This window comes from Cornus florida, unplaced genomic scaffold (assembly GCF_030987335.1).
Source record: "Cornus florida cultivar Cherokee Brave unplaced genomic scaffold, ASM3098733v1 CherokeeBrave_3.0.0_Hap2_Chr11, whole genome shotgun sequence".
NCBI lineage: Eukaryota > Viridiplantae > Streptophyta > Magnoliopsida > Cornales > Cornaceae > Cornus > Cornus florida.
In genome coordinates this window covers 6577244-6597653 of record NW_026775581.1, presented here as the reverse complement: position 1 = coordinate 6597653, position 20410 = coordinate 6577244, and the positions used below count along the sequence as shown (strand labels likewise).

Sequence of the window (20410 nt, the reverse complement as noted above, 5' to 3'; positions counted from 1 at the left end):
CCTCAAGTAGTTCACTATCATCCAATGCCAATATTTGAAGGCTAGGAAAGTGACTACTGGAGGTGTTCCTGTCACGACCCTAGACCGTAATCCAGGTTGTCAACATAAAATAGAATAAAGAAATACTCATATTCAAAACGTCTGACCGAGCCTTGGAACACTATCCAAAAATTTTAGATAAAACTTTAATACTCAAGACTGATAATAAGAAAATCTCTTATTTCAAAAGTCATTTTAAATAACGTATCATGTCCCAACATGCACACACAAAGTCCATTTCCCTGTCCACACATTATCTGAAAATATAAAAGTTGGTTTCATAATTGAAATCCCATAATCCTTTAATTACAATATTTTAACATGATTTATTTTGGAAAAATATTTACAAATATACATGTTGGTTTTAAAATATACATTTCCCATTTATACAAAGATATATAACCAAATAGAACCCAACGTCCATCCATGGCTGTGGAGAAATTCCCTCTACAACCTTTTGTCCATAATCTGAAAAAAATGTATATATAATAGGAATGAGCAACCACAGCTCAGCAGGAAATGCCTAACCACCACTCCTTAATACCCCCATGATTCCAAATAAAGAATAGGAATCAGAAAGGGAGTCATGCAAATTAGGGGAAAAATAATCATCACATCATTATGCTGTCTCACAAAACAGTCAACACGGAAGAATATGAAGAACCATATACACAGAGTCTAAACCATTTCCTTTATTACAACTTTCTATATAAAGAATCACATTTCTCATTATCACAACCATCAGTCTAAAAGTATGCCCCTGTACCGCGAAAAGACTACCCCTCTATTAATACCTAAGGAACCTTTTAGTATTAATGATTTACTGCACCTAGACAAAAGGATAACCACTCATGTCTAATCATAAACACAAACTGAGAATATCCATCTCTATTACTCCATAATTACCACATTCTTTCCAATCAATATCTTAGCTAGTCCTATGCTATGCCGGGAGAGAAATAACCACAATATCACATTTATAAACCAAGTCATGAATGGATATGCCATGCAATGGGTGCAATATTATGCGATGTCGCTCCCCATTTTTTTTTTTCCCAAAACCAACCGTCACTTTTCAAACCGTTAATGTAACCCCTTTCGGTAACCCCTTAGCGATGAGAGAAGGATTGGCTACTGTTCCTGACCCTTGGTACCCTCGCGGTATCATTTGGGGCCCAGATAGCTCAATCACGCTAGGACGATCTCCTAGTTCCTTGTAGGCTACATTAACTCCATGGACCCTCGGTACCCCCTTAGTGTCCGGTTTTTCATAAACTTTAGTTCAAAACATTTCCCAAAAAAAAAAATTCAGTTTACTTTCCATTCAAAGCTCCTCCTTAACAAATCAATTTTGTCCCATTGCTTCCCAATGTAATACATGATTGACACATGCTTCACAATATTATAATAGCACATCATTACTCACATCAAAATCCAATTCTATGGACACACTTTGGTAGCAAATTTATCATGGCAGCATGTTTCAAGGACAATGTATCATTCAGTTTTTGAACACCAATATAACACCAAAATTATAACAAAACAGCCCATAATTGAAGTGAACTAAATATATAATTTTCAGCTGGTCAAACAATAACAATACAACCATTGTGATCACTAGAATTTCAGTTTTAGGCACATAAACACTAACAACATTTTAAGAGCTCAAATTCCATATTTAAAACACATAACACATCATTTGTGTCTAAGCTACAAAATTTCAGATTTGAATTACACAACATACTTGTAAAGAAAACCTAATTCAAGTCATATAATGGTTCAATTTAAAAGATTTAATTCACAAGGAAACAAAGGGTGTGAGTGTTAAAACAACCCCTACTAGTTGTTAACAATTCATACGCAGCTTGTTACCTCCATCTTTGAAAATTCATAATAATTTCAATTCTATGTCAAATTGAGTGATTCCAAAGCCTAATGAAAGCTTAAACAATGTAATTTGAAGTGTCAATTTAGTTTAACAGAATCCCTTCCCAATTGGAACAGTTTTGACCCAAAATTTCAAAATAAAATCTGCCCAGAAACAGATTTCCAGCCTGTAGCTGCCATCTTTGAAAAATCATAAAAATTCCAATTCTCATCCAAATTGAGTGAATCCAAAGGCCAATGAAAGTTCAAAGACTATATTTTCAAGATAAAATTTTACTTCACCAAAATACCTTACCAATTAAAGCAGGTTTGATGAGAAAGACTCGGATAGAATCTGCCCCAACCAAGAATTTCCAGCAAGAACACTCTAACTTCAAAAATTCATAGTAAATTCATTTCTCAACCAATTTATGTGAAACCAATTCTCAACAAAATCTAATTAACTATATTATCATAATATCAAATTATCTCTAAATGATAAATTATGAATTTACAGGAATTTGAGCAAAACAGTAGCATGTAATTTCAACCAAACAATGTCAGCATGCTTCAGTTTCATTTTTATACACTTTACAACTTAAATTGAAAGAGATTAACTCACTTAAAGGCAAAAGAATTGAAGGTTAGACAATCCTAACTCAAGGTAGTTCAACCCTTGGCAAAACCACTCCAAAGCTACCTAAGAGATGATCAAACCCACCCACAAGATGATGAAGATGAAGAGCTCTCCATTGAAGCACAACTAAGATCCTTCTCTTTTTAAGGCACTTTCTGAAACCCATGGATTAAGGAATGACCACATATGCTATATCAATGGAAACCTCACCTCCTCTAGGTTATTTTTCATTCACACCTCACCATCAAAATCTCACCACAAGTCCCTCAATAATGAGCTCAAAGATAGTCACTAATGATGGTGACGAAGGAAGGAGAAGATGGAAATGCAGAAAACAATTCCTATCTGCACTAGGCTGCGTGGAGGAGTCATACAAAGGTAAGCAAAATGAATGTCATGTGATGTCCATGTGTCCATGTGTCAAGCCCACTATGAGTCAAATGTGTGACCATGATAAATGACCAAAATGTCCCCTCCTCTTCACTTAACTACCAAAATGCCATTACAACCTCAAATGACCATTCCACCCTCATGACTAAAAAAAATGACATCCAAGATAATTATTTTTCAATTAAGAAAATAACTCCAAAACCCAAAAATTCCGGCGTGGGACCCACACGAGTCGCTAGCCCAAAAATCCATAAACTGTCCAAACGGTTCAACTAGCATATCCATGCTTCCTAAACTCCATGAAACACTCCAAATCACCGTAGAACCTTTGTGACATGCAATCCCAAACATGGCGTGCAACCCGAGGTAATGAAATAAACACTTACGCCGAAAATGAGAAATGCTCGAAAAATCAAAAAAGTAATGGACATCATAGTCTACCCTCCTTAAAAAGATTTCGTTCTCGAAATCTACCCGCCTTAAAAAGAAAAGGTGATGCGCCTATCATACTCACAGAACTCGTCAAGAACTCTAACCAGCATCACCACACACTCTACAAAGCCTATGGACTCACGTCATACAACAGACACAACAGTCTACAAAATCCCCTCCAAACCTCCAGATACTAACGAGGAAAAGTGGACACAAACTCTCGTAATAAAATGCGTCTACTACCAACTGACTCTAATCTACAAATCCAAAGCCTGACAAGTATGTGCCCTCAAGCAATAATGGATTCGAATCCCACAAAATCGAGCTATCTCAAATCATAACTGTCAAGATACTCATAACATTATTCCTGACGTCTACTCTTATCACCAGTTAAGGTAAAATCAATCTCTAGCATCAATCAGTCCTTATTAACAATCGGTATTCAACTAAAATGCAAGTCAATTAAATGATAACCCAAATCATCACCATATTACTCTACTATCATCACCATCCTTATCCGTATTCCAACCCAGGAATTCATAATCATGACATTCTATAAAATTGAGAAATCCATAACACAATCCCTGTCACGAATACCAATGTGGCAATCCACCAATCCAGCATAACATCAATGAAAAACTATCAATCCTCAACCATCATAATCATTAAAGAATACACCTTACCATAATCTGTTAGTCTGACAGCAACTAGTGTCTGTCAACACATACTTATAAGAACGGTAGCCATGTTGGTGTCTAGAGCCCGCCCACACATACTCGTCAGCCTGGTAGCATAGTCGGCAACTAGTGCCCGCTTACAACGTCCTTATATGTAATGTGGCATCACCAATGCCTAACACAATCCCATAACATACCCTTTTCCTGAGACAACTATGACGTCTCCTGAAACCGTAAGTGTCTCCCATGACACACCAATCGTTATCCTTGTCAGTGTCTTAACATTGCATTTAGAGCTGGGTCTAGTCCATAATGTCCGGCCGGTCCATTTGGCCATCCTATACCCAAACAACTACATTATCACTGACCCACTTTTAATCAAATCCCAAGTCACTAAGAGTCAATTCTAGCATCAACTGCTATCACTTTTCTAACATCAGGATCCAACTCTGAACTCCTTATCACTAATCACACTTGAACGTTCCGCTATTACATGCATGAAACACCCACATATGCTAAACACTAATCAGTGCATATCAAAACTATATCCTCATTGGTAAAACCTCACGATACTAGCCAAGTTGTGTCCAATGAGGGCATCTGACAACGATGCAAAATGCCATGATACCCACACATGCTTATGCTGATAAGCCATCCACAAACGACAACGCTATTGGCGTCAGTCCTACCACTCATTTTCCAAACAGGTCAATGCATTAATCATGAAACCAAGTATGCATATGATGCATAACACAACAAAACTGGGAAAGGCACAGATACCAATCTAAATACAACTCCTAACATCCTATTATCATCTTTCCAATGGATTTGCTTTCATTCTATGATTCGACTTTCCACAAATGAAATATACACTGAAACTAGGTCAGCTCCGTGGCTCTCATAACTTCCTGAACAATGTGACCAACACCTTCTTAACTAAACCCCCACCCTCCTCAGTAGGTGGTGGGACAGCATCCTATTTTCTCAAAATTGTGGAAGTCAACACTCTCCGCAACATATCCAATGGTAGGCCTATTTCCCAGACCTCTAAGTGCCTGACCTTTCTTACGAGGTGACATACTATAGTGAAATACAAGTCAACAACAATGGCACCATCCACAGTCCCAAACTGACTCACATGGATACAAGCCGTTAAACACATAGCATGCTTCATCTTTAAACAATTAAACAATTATCACGTAAGCACATAAGCATGCTTGCAAAGCCCAAACCAAATAAACACATAACTTCCACCAACACTTCCACTAATATGCTTCCACCACTCTTCTGTCTTGTCTTTCTTTGCGAGAAGCCCTGATATTACAACAATCGCAAGTGGCAATCCTCTATACTGTTTTACAATTTCCTTTCCAATTTCTATCAAATCTATAGGACAACTCCCTTTTCGGAATACCTTAAAACGTAATAGATTCCAACTTTCATCTTCATTTAGAAAACTGAAATGGTGAGGTTTAGCCTGCAAAGCCATTGCAACATTTACAAGTCGAGTGGTGAACACAATTCTGCTTCCATTGCGGTCATTTGGAAAATACCTTTTCAAAACATCCCAAGCTTTGATACTCCATGTATCATCAATGACAACAAGATATCGCTTAGCTTTTAAAGCTTTGTAAACGTGCTCACCTAACTCTTCATCACTCATGTTGCCAATATTACCAAAAACATGAATACATGCAGAATTTATAATGCTAAGGAATATATCTCTCTTCTGGTATACTTGAGAGACATAGGTCCATGCACGAATATGAAAGTAATACATGATGAAAGGATAATTATACACTTTACTTGCCAGAGTTAACTTACCTAGTCCAGGCATTCCAACAATGGGGATGTACTGATATATTTTTATAACTTTAATTATGGAAATGAAAGTAAATTAAAAATATTAAAAAAGAATTAACATAATTGTTTTTGGACAAACAAAATAAAAATGTGAACATTTTTTGTGGGGCATGGAGTAGTTTTCAATCCCACTTTTCCTGTTCTTTTATATTTTTGAAGTACATAGGAATTGGCTTGGACTGATGCTAATCAATTTTAGTGTATTAATTTATATTAATAGTATAAATTTAATTTGAGTAGTTTGAATTAAGATACAGTTATAAAAAGTTTTCAGTCCATTACTCATGCAAGAAATTTATTTCTTTTTTTATTCAGGGCAAACAAATATAAAATTATATAGAACCATCCATATGAGCATCCGTAATAAGGAATAAAATATCCACTTGGATACAAACAAGGACCACATCACAATGATAAGGAATACATGAAAACATAGCCACATTAACTTGAGTTGCAGTACCATCCATTGGGCTTGGGTTATCAATTGAGAAACGAACTGGGTTGGAAAGACAACAAAACCCACGTTTTGGACAGGCTCAATAACATTGATGGGGATTGGATCACAACTAAGTAGGCCCATGAGAGCGTCGATCCTCTTGCAATCACTAGAAACTTCGTCACAACCAAGTTGGTTAATACACAAAGGATACAGTGCCATCATGAGTGTAGACACAAGGACAATCGCCTGGCAGGATAACATCTCAAGGATACCTCGATACAAGACTAAACACCTCTATAAGTAAGACTAGTGATTTCTCTACACTATTTTACTAAAATAAGCATATCTCTCAATAGGAATAAAATATGAAAATGAGATTGGTACCAATGAAAAGCTGACTCAAAATTCTTGAATTTGAACTCAGGAATGACCTAACTAGGTGACGGTGGCCGTTCCTATACGCCAAAATAATGTAATGAATGTACGGTTCAAGAAAAGACTTTTGAGTCAAGTTTAAATTTATAAAAACTGCTACTACCACTACTACTAACGTAGCAAGCGTGAGTAGGGATCATCCCAAGGGATTAGAGGGTTACTAGTAATGGAAACAATGCTTAGGGTTAGTAGGTCGAGTGATCAAAGGTAGATTGTTTGGTTGATTAAACTACAATTAAGATTAAATAAGCTTAATATAAAATAAGTAATTAAAGGATAGAGAAAACAAGAGAGAGAGGTCTTGGGACTTAGAGATCACCACTAAGTATCACCTTTCTATACACTCAATTCATAATTAATGAGGGGGAAAACATATGTTGCAACAATAGTGAGTGTGTGTGGTTGTTTCAATAAGCATGGATGACTAATTAAGTATATATTGTCTAAACAACACAATGAATAGCACAATATATCAAACTAAGCCATTAATCATTCTTTAAGCTCACAATCCAAACACATCACATAATTAGAGAAATATACTACTTGCATTCATAAGTATGGAACATCAAACAATAAGCATGGATTGTCCTCCCATTTAACAACTAAGGTAACTACACTACATCTAAGCTAATGACATGAAAATTAAACTAATTAAACTAAGGGGAAGGCATAATTCATCAAGAAATGAGTATGAACCATCAAATAAACCACAAAAGCATTATATTAAGCACATGTCTTGACAATTTTTGATCTATAGCATCAACACACATAGACATGCATCAACAACACAAGAGATAGAGCTAAACACATGAACATCTATTCTAGCATACATAGATATATGGATAGAATGAAATGATCAATTGGAAGAATTAAATCACACAAATCATTGAATAAATAAGATCTATGTATATAAAGATATCAAAACATGTATTACAACACAAATCCCCTCAAAAATACATAAATCAAGGTAAAGAAAGCATACTTAGGGCTAACTCTAGCCCCAAGAGGATGTCCAGCCACTCATGGATGGTGTCCTCTAACCCTCAATGGCTATCTCCATGGTATAAATGCTCTTCTTCTTAAGTTAGATGGAAGACCTCCCAAGAATGTGTCTCTAGCCTCCTCTTCTCTTTTCTTCCTCTCTAAGAATAGTCAAATATTGTCTCTATCAACTCCTAAAAGCATATGTGTAAAAATAGTTGATAATCCTTATATAGGTAGCTTAAATGTCACACCCAATGGTCTAGGCTCGTACATAAGGGCTCCTCCAATGATTGCACCATAAGACAGCTTTTAATGAGCTGGAAATTGATTTAATTTGCACTTGAAAGGGTTCGATCGATCGAACCTATGCTGAGATCGATCGAACTTGGCTGAGATTTATCAAACTTTGGCTAGATCGATCCTTTCATGGCGGCGCCTTTTTGGGTAAGGACAGATCTGAGATATTTTAGGGAAAGAGACAAAAGTCGTAGGTGGGGTGGTACAACAGGATAAGATGGAATCTTTTCGATTGATCTAAGAATTGTTGGATCGATCGAACTTTGTGGGATCTTTGGATAAGGACAAAAGAACTTGAATCCATCTTGGAGAGTCTAGATCGATGAACTTTTGATCGATCGAAGTATTCTTGAGATCGATCGAACATGTTGATTTCCACACTTTGTTTCATTCTGCTTCCACTTTGCTCATTTCTTCTATCCAGCTTGAGTTAGCTTCTTTTAAGCTCTTATTTGGCTAAATTAGCTTATTTTGGGGATAAACACCTAAAAAGGACAATAACACGAAATTAGTCTAAAACAGAAATGTAAGATAGATAAAGGTCCTAGAATACCTAAGCTTAAGGGGTTTAAATGCGTACTTTTCAGTGCTCATCACACCCCCAAACTTAAATATTGCTAGTCCCTAGCAATAAACTATAAAGTAAAGGAATGAAATGAATAACTATACAACTATGAATCTAGAAAGCAATAAACGAATAACGCCATTTTCGTAGGTAATACGATTACATTTAGCATATGCAACAAGCCTTTTAAACCCCTAGGTTACCCCTAGTGGATGAGTGAAGTCTCATAAGGGTTTCTAGAAATGATACCCACAAACATTAAGTTCATTCTCACAAAAAATGCACCAATATTGCAAACAAGCATTGGGAGAAAACTGCCTCAAGTATGCAATTTTTCTACCATTTTCAAGTAATCTTCTAGAATCTCAATATCAAACAAGCAAATATGGTCCTCCACACATCAAGAAAATGATCATGCAAATCAAAACAACACTATAATCCTTTTTGAGTGGACCGACATCAAATATGCTGCTATATAAGCCAACTAAAGAAATGATCGCATCCTTACCCTTAAACTAGCACACAAATCTAGTACTGATCATCAAGACAAATAGTGGACTTTTTATTAAAGCTTTATTGTTCTAGGTGCACTTATTCTTTTCACTCGATTATATATATATATATATATATATATATATATATATATATATATATATATCCCTAAGGATTAAAGATGAAAGCATGGTGTAATGTGTTGATCTATTAAGCTTTCTAGCGATTCATGAGGTCGAGCGTTAGGTCAATGACTCCCAAATCGGACGGCTTTAGGGCATTAGGAGTTCAAACACTCCTAAGGACTTACAAGCTCAAATCAACTAGGCTACAAATCAAAACAACCTCCATCTAATCATTTCCTACTTCTCACCTTTTGGGAGAAGTCCTCACTTTTATTTATTGCTTTTGCAACCTTTTATTTATTTATTTATTATTATTATTTTTTAGATCCAATTATTAACCTAAAGTTTGGGCCCCCCACCTTTCGGCGCGAGAAATTCAATGCTTGATAAGGCTAGAATCCCAGCTACTTAGTGAAAAGGGGTTGTTATCCACTTTTGTCAAAATGAAAGCTTTCAATACACTAATAGCTCAATTGGGATATAACCAATTCAATAATAAAAAAAACATGTACCCCACAAATGAATGCTAGTATGCGTCTGTGTTAGTGTAGAATCCTAGAGTGAATCTCAAAATAATCTCAAAATCAGGATGATGTGGACCACAAGTGCAAGCAAGATATCAATTTTTCAAAAAATTTACTCTTAAATGGCATCCACAAGGCATACAAGGAGTATTGGACTCTCAAGTCAAGCAATTTTTAAATTTTAAGCAATATAATTCTCAAAAGATCAAAATCATAGCCAGTTATGGACCAATCATAGACAATCCCTTAAATACACAAGTCATGCTTAAAATTTTGAATTGAAAGCAAATACTGCAATTAACACCATTACCCCCAAACTTAAATGGCACAATGTCCTCAATGTGCAAAGAGAACAAAGGAAAGAGTATACCAGTGTAGCTATGGCGAAGAATGGCCGAGACACAAGTATCCAAAGTGGGTGGAATAATCCCCCCCCCCCCCCCCCCCCCCAAAACTTGGGATTAACTATGGTCCTAAAAAGATGGCACTTGGATAAAACTCATTAGATAACAAAAGGGATAATAATAGTGCGCAGTGGACATGCAAGTGTAAATGGGACAAGAATTGAAGTAAAGAGAGAGGAAAAAGGGTGGTCCTAAAAATTTGGGCAGTACTCTCTCTCACTGAAGTCACTGGGATGTACCTGATGGAGTTAATCACAGATAGATATATCAATACAATGATATGACATCCAAAATATAGCATGTATAGAAAAATAAAAAGTAATGTACATCACAATATCTAGGCCAATAGACTTGCCCCAAAAATATCATAACAATAGCAATGTAATGACCCGGTCATTTGCCTTCCTTTCATTTTTATTGAAATTTTACGAATGAATTTTTTTCGTTTAATTTTCTTTTTCTGAGCTCTGTTTCGTGTCGCTTAGTGTCATCTCGAGTGCTCGGAATTGGTTCCTAAGACTCTTTTCCATGGATTGACAACTTCCTTTGAGGACTAAGTCATTTTCACATTTTTCGTTTTTTGACACTATGCACTATTTCGTCCTTTTCCTTATTCTGTCTTATCTCCATTTGTCAGTTTTTGGCACAACCTCACTTCTCATGCTCGAAGTTGGTTTTTGACTTCACGTGCCTTCATCTTGAGTGGTTTCCTCGAAATACGTATCTTTACTTTTGCAAGAAAGTACTCTGGTTGCTCCCGGTGCCCACAGGGGCATACATGTACAATTCTTTAGAATCTTTTTCATTTCTTGGGGTGTTTTTTGTAAATATCTTTTGAAGATATTTTATTTCAGGGGTATCTAAGAAAATATCTTTTGGAAGATATTTTCATTCTAGGGCAGTTTCGTAGTTAACCCTTTTTGTAGTGGTCATTGTGCAATTAACGAAAGTCATTGCAAAATGTCTCGTCTGGAGCCTAGATCCTCGTACGGGATTCATTTTCATATTTCGTCGAGTCGTGGACTCTTAGAATTCCGTTCTAGTCATTTTTCTCCAGTTTCAGAATTTCTAGACCCGGTTGCCGCCGAACTTATTCAGGGCATAACTTTTTGCTCGGGACTCAGTTTTTAACGCTGTTTCTTCCGTTATTCATATTTTATCATTTTGAATCTTTTTCATTCATGGAGTTTTGCCGTTTGAGCGCGTCTGCTCAAAATCCACTTTTCCAGACTCGGCGGGGCCCTTTCGGGGCACTTTTTGTGATTTTCTATAAATAGGGGATTTGAAAAATTAAAACAGAATTTTCCTCTTCTTCCCCACACATTCTGGACCAGATCCCACGGCCTTACATGGCTTCCATCTTCGCTCTCCTCTTTTGATTCACTTTTCTTTGATGAAAAGTCTTCGGCTTTAACGTTTAATGCTTGTCTTGACGCCGCGCATCTTATGCCCTTATTAGAATCCATTTCTGACAATTTTTCTAGTTCGGGTTTGGAGTCAAGTTGGGATTTTCATGGGGCTTCTTGCGGATTCTTGTTCACAGAGTTGTCCCCGACAAAACCTCTCAGTATCGTCGAATTCAAAGCACTTTCGTTTCGGTGGGGATTTGAGATTTTCATCTCAAATTGAGGTAGGGGATGTTCTAGGTTTAAATTCTTATTATATAGCATGCTTGTGATGCTTATACTACTTGTTTGCACGATTAAATATAAAATCTAGAGATTTTATTATTTATTTTTCTTGTACGGGATCTAATTTTTCCGATTGCTTGTGACTTGGTTTAAACATGTAGCATGATATTATATTGCCCCATGATATGCTCATTGTCGTGTATTAAAATTAGAGCATTTAAATAAGTACTAAAGTTTTTATTTAATATTTATCTTAAGTGAAAGATTAATTCACATGGCCTTAACTAACTTGAAATCAATATGTGTTAGCATATTAAATTAGGCCTTAGCATGCTCTCCAACATAGTTGAATTTGAAAGTAATTGGAGGTGTTTTGAAAATTAGTAATTATTAATTAATTAAATTAATTAATTTGCCCCGAGTGCACTATTCACTCTATTTGAATTCCGACTTGATATTCTTGATTTATATGCCATATAGCTTCACATATATTTGATTTAGAATATTTGGTTAGGTTTTGAAACCTTTTATTTAATTAAATTCCATATTTAAGATTTAATCCTCATGGTGTTATACAACTTGGAATTGTATTATGATATGCTAGAAAATTAAGTTTTGGTATGGTTGTTCATATGTATTAAATTAGGATTTATTGCATGAGAATTGCAACTTTTATTTTATATTTAACTTTAGTGAAAGTTTAATTCGCATGGTCGTAAATTGAATGAAATAAACTTGTAATGTGATATTACGTTAGTCCTTGGCATGTTTTCCAACATAGGTTAATTTGAGAGCATTTGGTTAAGTTTGAAAATCTAGAGATTTTAATTAAAAGAATTAATTAAAATCTATTTTGTGGTCCCATTAGCTTAATTAAGGTTTTAACTTGATAGTTGTATTGACCATGACTTATTTACTAGTATATATTAATTTGGGACTATTTGAAGTTGTTTTAGAACCTTGGGATTTAAATTAGCATGATTTAATTAAAGTTCTACCTTGTTGTTGTATTTAAACTCATGAGCTTAAGTTTTCAATATTGAATATATTGTTATCTAGCGTAATGATTTGCACACTTCATATTTAACATCATTCATGCATAGCGTGTAACGAATTGCACACTGAAGATTCGACATTTATCATATCATATTAGTTGTGGACTTAGAGCATGTATTGTATAGGTTTCCAAATTTGGTTGTGTTTGATAGATAGTTGATTATCTTGCATATTCCTGTTGATATATGCGTTGTCGTACAACTTGTTGATTTTGGAAACTTGGGGATGTCGTTGTTTGGCTATGGCTAGGATGTGGTTCTAGTACGAGGGATAGTCCCTCTATGTAGTCTAGTGCGCACATAGGGAGGTTACCCATGGGCTAGTAACCCTAAAGTAACTATGTTGTCGGTCTGATCTGGCGTGACGTCTAAGTATCCACTTTGTTTGATTTCGCATTTCATTTTTAAGTTGATAACTAGATAATGTTGTAACTTGTTGTTTCTTATTTGTCGTTCCATTTTAAGTTGCATGATGTTAACTTTGCAAAATTGTGCTTTATGCGTTGTATTGGAAGTTCCAATGTTGGTTAAATTGCGTCGATATTAAAAATTGTGTTTTGACGTTCTAACAAAGCTTAGGATTGATCCTATTGATTCATTTATAACTTACCCACTTCTGTTGTTTTCGTGCTTTAGATTTCAAGCTGATAGCTTTAAGAAATTGTATTTTGTTGCCTTGTATAATATGCTTTTATGTGGTTAGATTGCATTGAAGTTATAATTTGCGTTTTGATTGTTCAGCATGGCCTAAGATGATTCCTTAGACTTATTTAGAAAATAGACGTTAGGTGACATGATCACTTTAGTTGTTTCTGTATTTGAGATTGCAAGTTAATACCTTTAAGAACCGATATTTTGTTGCTTTGTATAACGTGCTTCCATATTGTTTAAATAGCATAGATGATGTGATTTATGCTAGAAATACTCTAAGGTAGCTTAGGATGCTCCCTGAGTCTCATTTCGATATAGACGTTAGGTGGCATGAACCCCTTTAACATGTTTCACCTTAAGGTGATAAATTTGTAAAATGCTAGGTCGATGAATGCTCATCTCCTACGAGTAGCTTTATGTTACTCACCCCTACGATACTGGGGCATATTTCAGGTACGAAGACTTGGTTCGTGAAGCCTAGCATTCCTTGGATGTCGTGTAGCTTTCAAGTTTCCATTTCATGCAAATGTTAGCATGAAATGTCATTTTGTACACTTATATGTCAAAATATGTATATTTGATTCCATATATGTAATGTGTACTTAAGTACACTCCTTTCAATGTATTTGATATGTATGAGATGAGGCCGGAGGCCAATGACCATTATATTGTATTCTATGTACTTTTTAACTTCATGAAATATTGTGAAAATCTTGAAAAATCATTGAGTTCCACGACCTCATGGAAGGTCACTTTGACTTCTTAGAGTCTTGTTTTCTGTTTTCACTTCCACATTTCGGATCCGTTATCCGATCATCCTTACGGTTCATCACAGGACACGCTGGCCTAAAAACCAAGGTCGTCACAAGCAATGTATCACTGATATATGAAACGAAGGTATAGAGATAGAGAGATCAGGAATATCATGCTGAGGAGGTAGGACGGGCAGGGCGCGCTCCGCGGATATCTCGGGATATATCTCGTAGCGCAGCCATGACATCCGTATGCAGGGAAGAAATGTCAGCTCGGATAGAGACAGTGTCCACTCAGATAGAGACTATAGCATCCTTCAAAACTTGGATACGCTCTCTATAGCCGGGTGTCTGTGCTGGAGCCTTAGGTACCACTGGATTAGGAAAATGATGTGCATCATGAGCCTGCTCCGAGAAATGTAATGGTGACCTCGCTGGAAAGTGATGTGGTAGCTCCTCTGCTAGAGGCTCCTGCTCCAAGTCTATATCCATATGTATGGCAGTCGCCGGTGCAACTACTGGATGGTCTGCGGCTGCTGCTGCCATCTCTTCCTTCTCAGCTTCCTCAGCTACTATCACAACGTCCTCCAGAAGACTCTTGAGAAGAACATTATAGCTCTTATTCCAGTCCTTCTTGCCAAAGTGGCAAGCTCTTATCTCTAGGCGCTCATCTAAACGGAATGGATAGCGCTGATCTCGCAAGATCTGAGTAATAAGGTGGCCAAAAGGAAGGTACTTAGCCCGCTTGGGCTTGGCCTTGCTGATGTAGTTCGCGTAGAGCTTCATCATGATGCTCCAATATAAGGTTAGAATAGAAACCTAGTACCCTATGTAGAAATCATATAGGGCAGTCAAATAGTCACCTTGCCTCTAAATCTTGTGGCCGGCTATAAACAATTTTCAGTACAAGACCGAATCGAAGAACCACAGATCATCGGGCAAATAGGTTCGAGTAGCAAATGTCTCGCCCTCACTGTAATGTCCTGTAAGTGCCACAGCCATGTCTGCATAAGAAGGCCTCCTCTCCAGAATAAGATAATCGAGCTCAAGATCAAGAGGGCAAACATATGGGCATCAGCAAGACCTGGCCAGCATTTCCACTGTAATGCTGATATGATGGCCATCGACTGTAGTGTACAGCTCCGCCAGATTACTCAGGGCAGGCTGGAGGTTCTGGAAGAACATTCAAACAAGCCTTGGGTAAATTGGGTATGTAACAGGGGCTAGAATAGCTGAAATGCCCCTCCGGTCTATTTCCTCGTAGGCTGCTCGGGTCAAAATGTACCGGGAGAAGAAAGAGATGTCGAAAACTGACTCATGCGCCACTGTAAGGCGTGAGTATCTCAGAAGAGGTCTATCTAAGGCTTGGCCTGGTTGTGCATGAGGCGGAGATGGAGAAGGCGATGGTGTATGCTTAGCCTCATCATGGAATGATGAAGATGCAGAGGCTGAAGTCTATAGTCTAGAGTTAGCTGAGGGGGACTGAGTTGGATCTACCTCGCTATAATCCTCTAACTGCTCCGACTGCTCATCCTCTACAGGCTGCTCTGAATCCTGGACATGAAAGGGCTTTGCCTGATGCTCGGGCTGCTCCTGAACATGAGAGGGCTCGCCTGGCTCCTCTACTCGCTGCCTCACTCGGCGTGGATAATACCTACAGGCAACAATCTTTACCCTAGCCATGGCCTACAAAACAGAAAGAAAAACACTTACAATATAAGTTAGTACCGACATAAAGAAGTGAAGCACAGTATACAGAAACATGTATGTCAAATAAGATAGACAACACAGAACATGAATCTACACAAGTGGTGATGGAGCTAAATAAACAGTGACATTAAGTGAAGCATGCTAAACAATATAAGTATGGAATGCATCCAATGTGGAAAACATAGGCATTAGTTATGTATGAGATAGCATGGAATCATAAAAGAGAATGTGAGAAGTGTGGGATGCAAATCTGTGAAGTTCGATCGATCACAAAAATGTGAGATCGATCTCTATGAGATCGATTTGAGATAAGTTCGATCGATCTTTGTATGGTCGATCGAAGAAAACTTCGATCGATCGAACTGTTACGGGAAATTCAATAAGTTACAGATCTGTGACGTGTATGGCACGGGGGCACCTAAGCAAGCTTGTGGGGCCCTCTCACACAACAACACAATAAGATTGGTCACTTGTTTGGCCCGTGACACCCAAAATTGAATCGAAAACGAAATATATATACAAAACCATATATATATATATAAAAGCTTGACAACTTCAAATATGGCAAGAAATAATCATGGCATCTCAAGATCTAACAAGGAAACATCAAAATCATGTAAATTGAGGCTCGAAAATGGAGATTAAAAACCCAACTTACCAAGTCTAGCGAGAGAAGTGGTTTGAAGGAGAGAGAGATGAGATCTGAGATCTGAGATGAGAGAGAGAGATTTAAGGCTCAGGAATGCCACTAGAGGTCTCGCCGGAGGTGGGAGAGGTAGGGTTTGTAGCGGCGAGGGAAGATGAGAGGCTTAGATCGATCTTGAAATCGATCTAATGATCCTAGGGTTTTATTTTAAAAACTGGTCCCGACAAGTTCGATCGATTAAGGAAAATTTCCGATTGATCGAAAATAGATCGATCTGAAAAATGTTGAGATCAATCTCCCCTTACTAAATGACAAATAATATTTTTTTTTTCTTTTTTGAAAATTTTGAATATTTACAAATTAAAAAGTAAAAATTCAAATTCAAATTTTTTTTGGATTTTTGGAAATAAAATAAAAGAAAATTGGTTTTGGGATTTTTTGAAAATTTTAAAATGAAAATAAAATAAAATAAAACAAGTAATTGAAAATAAAAGTGAAAAATAAAATGAAAATCTTTTTGGCGTTTTTGAAGATAAAATAAAAATATTTTTGTATTTTTGAAAAATTTGAAAACTCTCTTTTTTTCTTTTTCTTTTTTTTTTTTTTTAATTTTGAATTTGAATTTAAAATGCAGTCAAAATAAAAGTTAACAAAGGGTACAGATCGATCAAGCTAAGATCGATCGAGAAAATGGTTTGATCGTTTGAACAGGTAAAAACCTACAGACAAGTTCAAACGATGCACAAAGAGGCCTTTTTCATAGATCTCAAAATTTTTCTAAGTGTGGAGTGAAGATCGATCCAAGGAAAAAGTTGGATCGATTTAGGAACTTTCAGATCGATCCAAAGAAATTTTCGAATGATACATAGAGAGCTGATTTATGCAGGAAATTTCAGATCGACGGAACAGAGCAATGATTGGATGCAAGGATGGGTGATCGATTGATCGAACCTCATTTGAGATCGATCGAATAGGAACAAAATGCCTATTTTAAGAATGAAAGTGCATGCATACTCAATCAAAATCCTAGCCATGTGTATGAATTCCAAAACATATCTAGACGACGCAAGAAATGAAAGTTAAAATAGAAATGAGGGAGGAATAAGGTTGTAAACCCTACGAAGCATTTACTAGTCTTTAACGTCTCTAGCAAGACATTGAGCTCTTTTAGCCCAGATCAAACATCTTGTAGTGCAACCCCTCCTTAATGGGGTGATAGGTACTTTGAATTCCACCCAACAAACGGTTCCCTAAAGAACTTGTTGGATTAGGTTCAAAGGAGATTGTTGGTCCTTTATCAATGTGATCTTTGGGCTTCCATGCCCTCTCAAAGCAAGATTTTGAAACATCATCCTTTGGGTTCAAGGTTGAAGATGAACTTTTTGAAGTTTTGGTTTCAAGCAAAGACTCCATTATTTCACATTCATTGTCTAGACATTTTTTTACAACATTTACTTCTTCATGCTTGTCAAATGAATTTGGGGTCGGATTGAAGATATTCAACTTCACTTTCATATGCCCAAATGAGATTTTCATTACCCCCGTCCTACAATTAATGTAGGCATTTGCGGTTGCCAAGAAAGGACGGCCAAGGATAACGGGAATTTGGTTTTTGGGATTTGGAACCGGTTCCATGTCAATGACAACAAAATCGACTGGGAAGAAGAATTTATCAATTTTAATCAAGACTTCCTCAATGATACCCCTAGACTTTTTAATGGATTGGTTGGCAAGTTGTAAAACTACGAACGTTGGTTTCAAGTTACCTAAGCCTAATTTGACATATACCGAGTATGGAAGAAAGTTAACACTTGCTCTTAAGTCTAAGAGAGCCCAATTGATGACATGGTAACCAATATCGCAAAAAGTAGTAGGTGAATCGAGGTCTTTGAACTTTGGGAGGGTGTTATGTTACAAGATTGAGCTCACTTGCTTGGTTAAGACCACTTTTCTAGGTGTTTGGCTCTTGTTCTTCCTCTTTTGGGTGCAAAGATCTTTTAAGAACTTGGCATAAGCCGAAATTTGCTTAATTGCATCCAAAAGTGGGATTAATCTTCACTTGCTTAAACATTTCAATGGTTTCATTGGTCATGGTCTTTTGTTTATCAAGATAAATTGATCCTTTCAAGGCATCCAGAAATGGAGCTCTTAGCTCAAAAGCTTTTTCAAAAATTTTCTTTGAAGAATCTTCAATACAAGAATTTTTAAAATCCTTTTTCAAAGCTTTGTTCAATTTATCTTTCAAATCAATTTTGGACCCTCTTTTCAAATCACTTTCTAACACTTTCTCATTTGAATGATCATGCATATACAATGAAGGAGGAATAGGATGTGAAACGGGACGAGTGTCAACTTTTGGTTGCAATGGTTCATTCTCTTCATTGGACACACCTACTTGGTTGTCCACAATCTTCCCACTTCTCAAGGTTGTCACTACATTGACATGCTCAATTGTGGGACCTTCTGATGAGAAATGAGTCTCCACAACACATTGTTGCTTTGGTGGTGTATTCAATGGCATTTTCCCTTTCTCTCTAGCATTTAAAGTACTAGCTATTTGCCCTACTTGGGTTTGTAGCTTAGCAATGGATTGAGAATGAGAATGAAGCAATTGAGTGTTCGCCTCTAGAGTGCCTAAAGCGGTTAAAACTTTCTCTTCAAAAGCGGGACTGCTAGAATTTTCTTGAGAATATGATGGTTGATTAGGGAAATGAGAATTAGAGAATTGGTTTCCATGTGATTGAAATGATGATGATCTAAAACCTTGGGAACCTTGGCTTTGCATTGGTGGCGCTTCCCTTGAAAACAACCTTGGGGAGGGTTTAAGCCTTCCCCTTGGCTTTTCCAAGAAAAGTTCTGATGGTTCCTCCAACTTGAATTGTAATGAGTGCCATAGGGATTATTCCCTTGATTAACAAATGTAGTATTGACTTGCTCATGGGGCTCACTTTGCACATATCCATGTGGAAAATTGGAAGTAGAATGCAAGAAACTTGAACAAGTCATGCAAGATTCATTAGATGCACGATGATGAATATGAGTAGGGGAGGAAGATGCTTGATTCGCCGAATTTTGTTTGATAAAAAATTGTTCAAACCTTTGAGAGAAGGATTTCATCTCAGCGGCTATGTCATTGGAGTTGTCAACTTGATATAAGCCGACATTCTTCCTTCCACCTAGGTTTCTACCATTTTTAAAAGATAAGGACCTATGCATTGAATTCTCACTCATGCTTTCATACAATTGCCACACATCATTTTCATGCTTATCAAGATAAGAACCACCTATAGATGCATCAACCATACCCTTGTAATTATCCGGTAAACTTCCAAAGAAATATTGAACTAATTACCACTTAGGTATGTCATGATGTGGGCACTTCCTAAGCAAGTCATTGAATCTTTCCCATGCCTCATGAAACATTTCCCCATCTCTTTGAGAAAATTCTCTAATTGAAGTTCTCATGGCATTGGTCTTAGAAACCGGATAGTACTTTTTCAAGAACTCTTGTTGCATTTCCGCCCAAGAGGTTATCGAAAACGGCCTAAGATTGTTGAACCACTATTTTGCCTTGTCTTTAAGGGTGAAAGGAAAAAGTTTAAGTCTTAAAAATTCTTATGGCATGTCCGTGTATTTCACGGTGGAACACACTTCAAGAAACTCATCCAAATGCTTATAAGGTTCTTCACTTGGAATTCCATGATAGTTAGGAAGCATTTGAATGGTTTGTGGGTTAATTTCATAGTGATGTGCTCTAAATGGAGGCAATTGAATGCAAGTGGGTGCATTATATTCA

At 36.8% G+C, this 20410-nt stretch overlaps 1 protein-coding gene and 1 pseudogene across 1 annotated transcript; one reads left to right on the top strand and one right to left on the bottom strand.

Moving 5' to 3' along the window:
• Nucleotides 1-4994: 4994 nt before the first annotated feature.
• Nucleotides 4995-5704, bottom strand: LOC132280811 (disease resistance protein RPP13-like). The gene is made up of 2 exons (XM_059782567.1): nt 5274-5704; nt 4995-5121 (listed from the first exon to the last, which is right to left on the bottom strand). The coding sequence occupies exons 1-2, from the start codon at nt 5702-5704 to the stop codon at nt 4995-4997; spliced, it is 558 nt and encodes a 185-aa protein (XP_059638550.1).
• A 14271-nt stretch (nt 5705-19975) lies between these two features.
• On the top strand, nt 19976-20074 carry LOC132287284 (small nucleolar RNA R71; annotated as a pseudogene).
• Nucleotides 20075-20410: the final 336 nt, after the last annotated feature.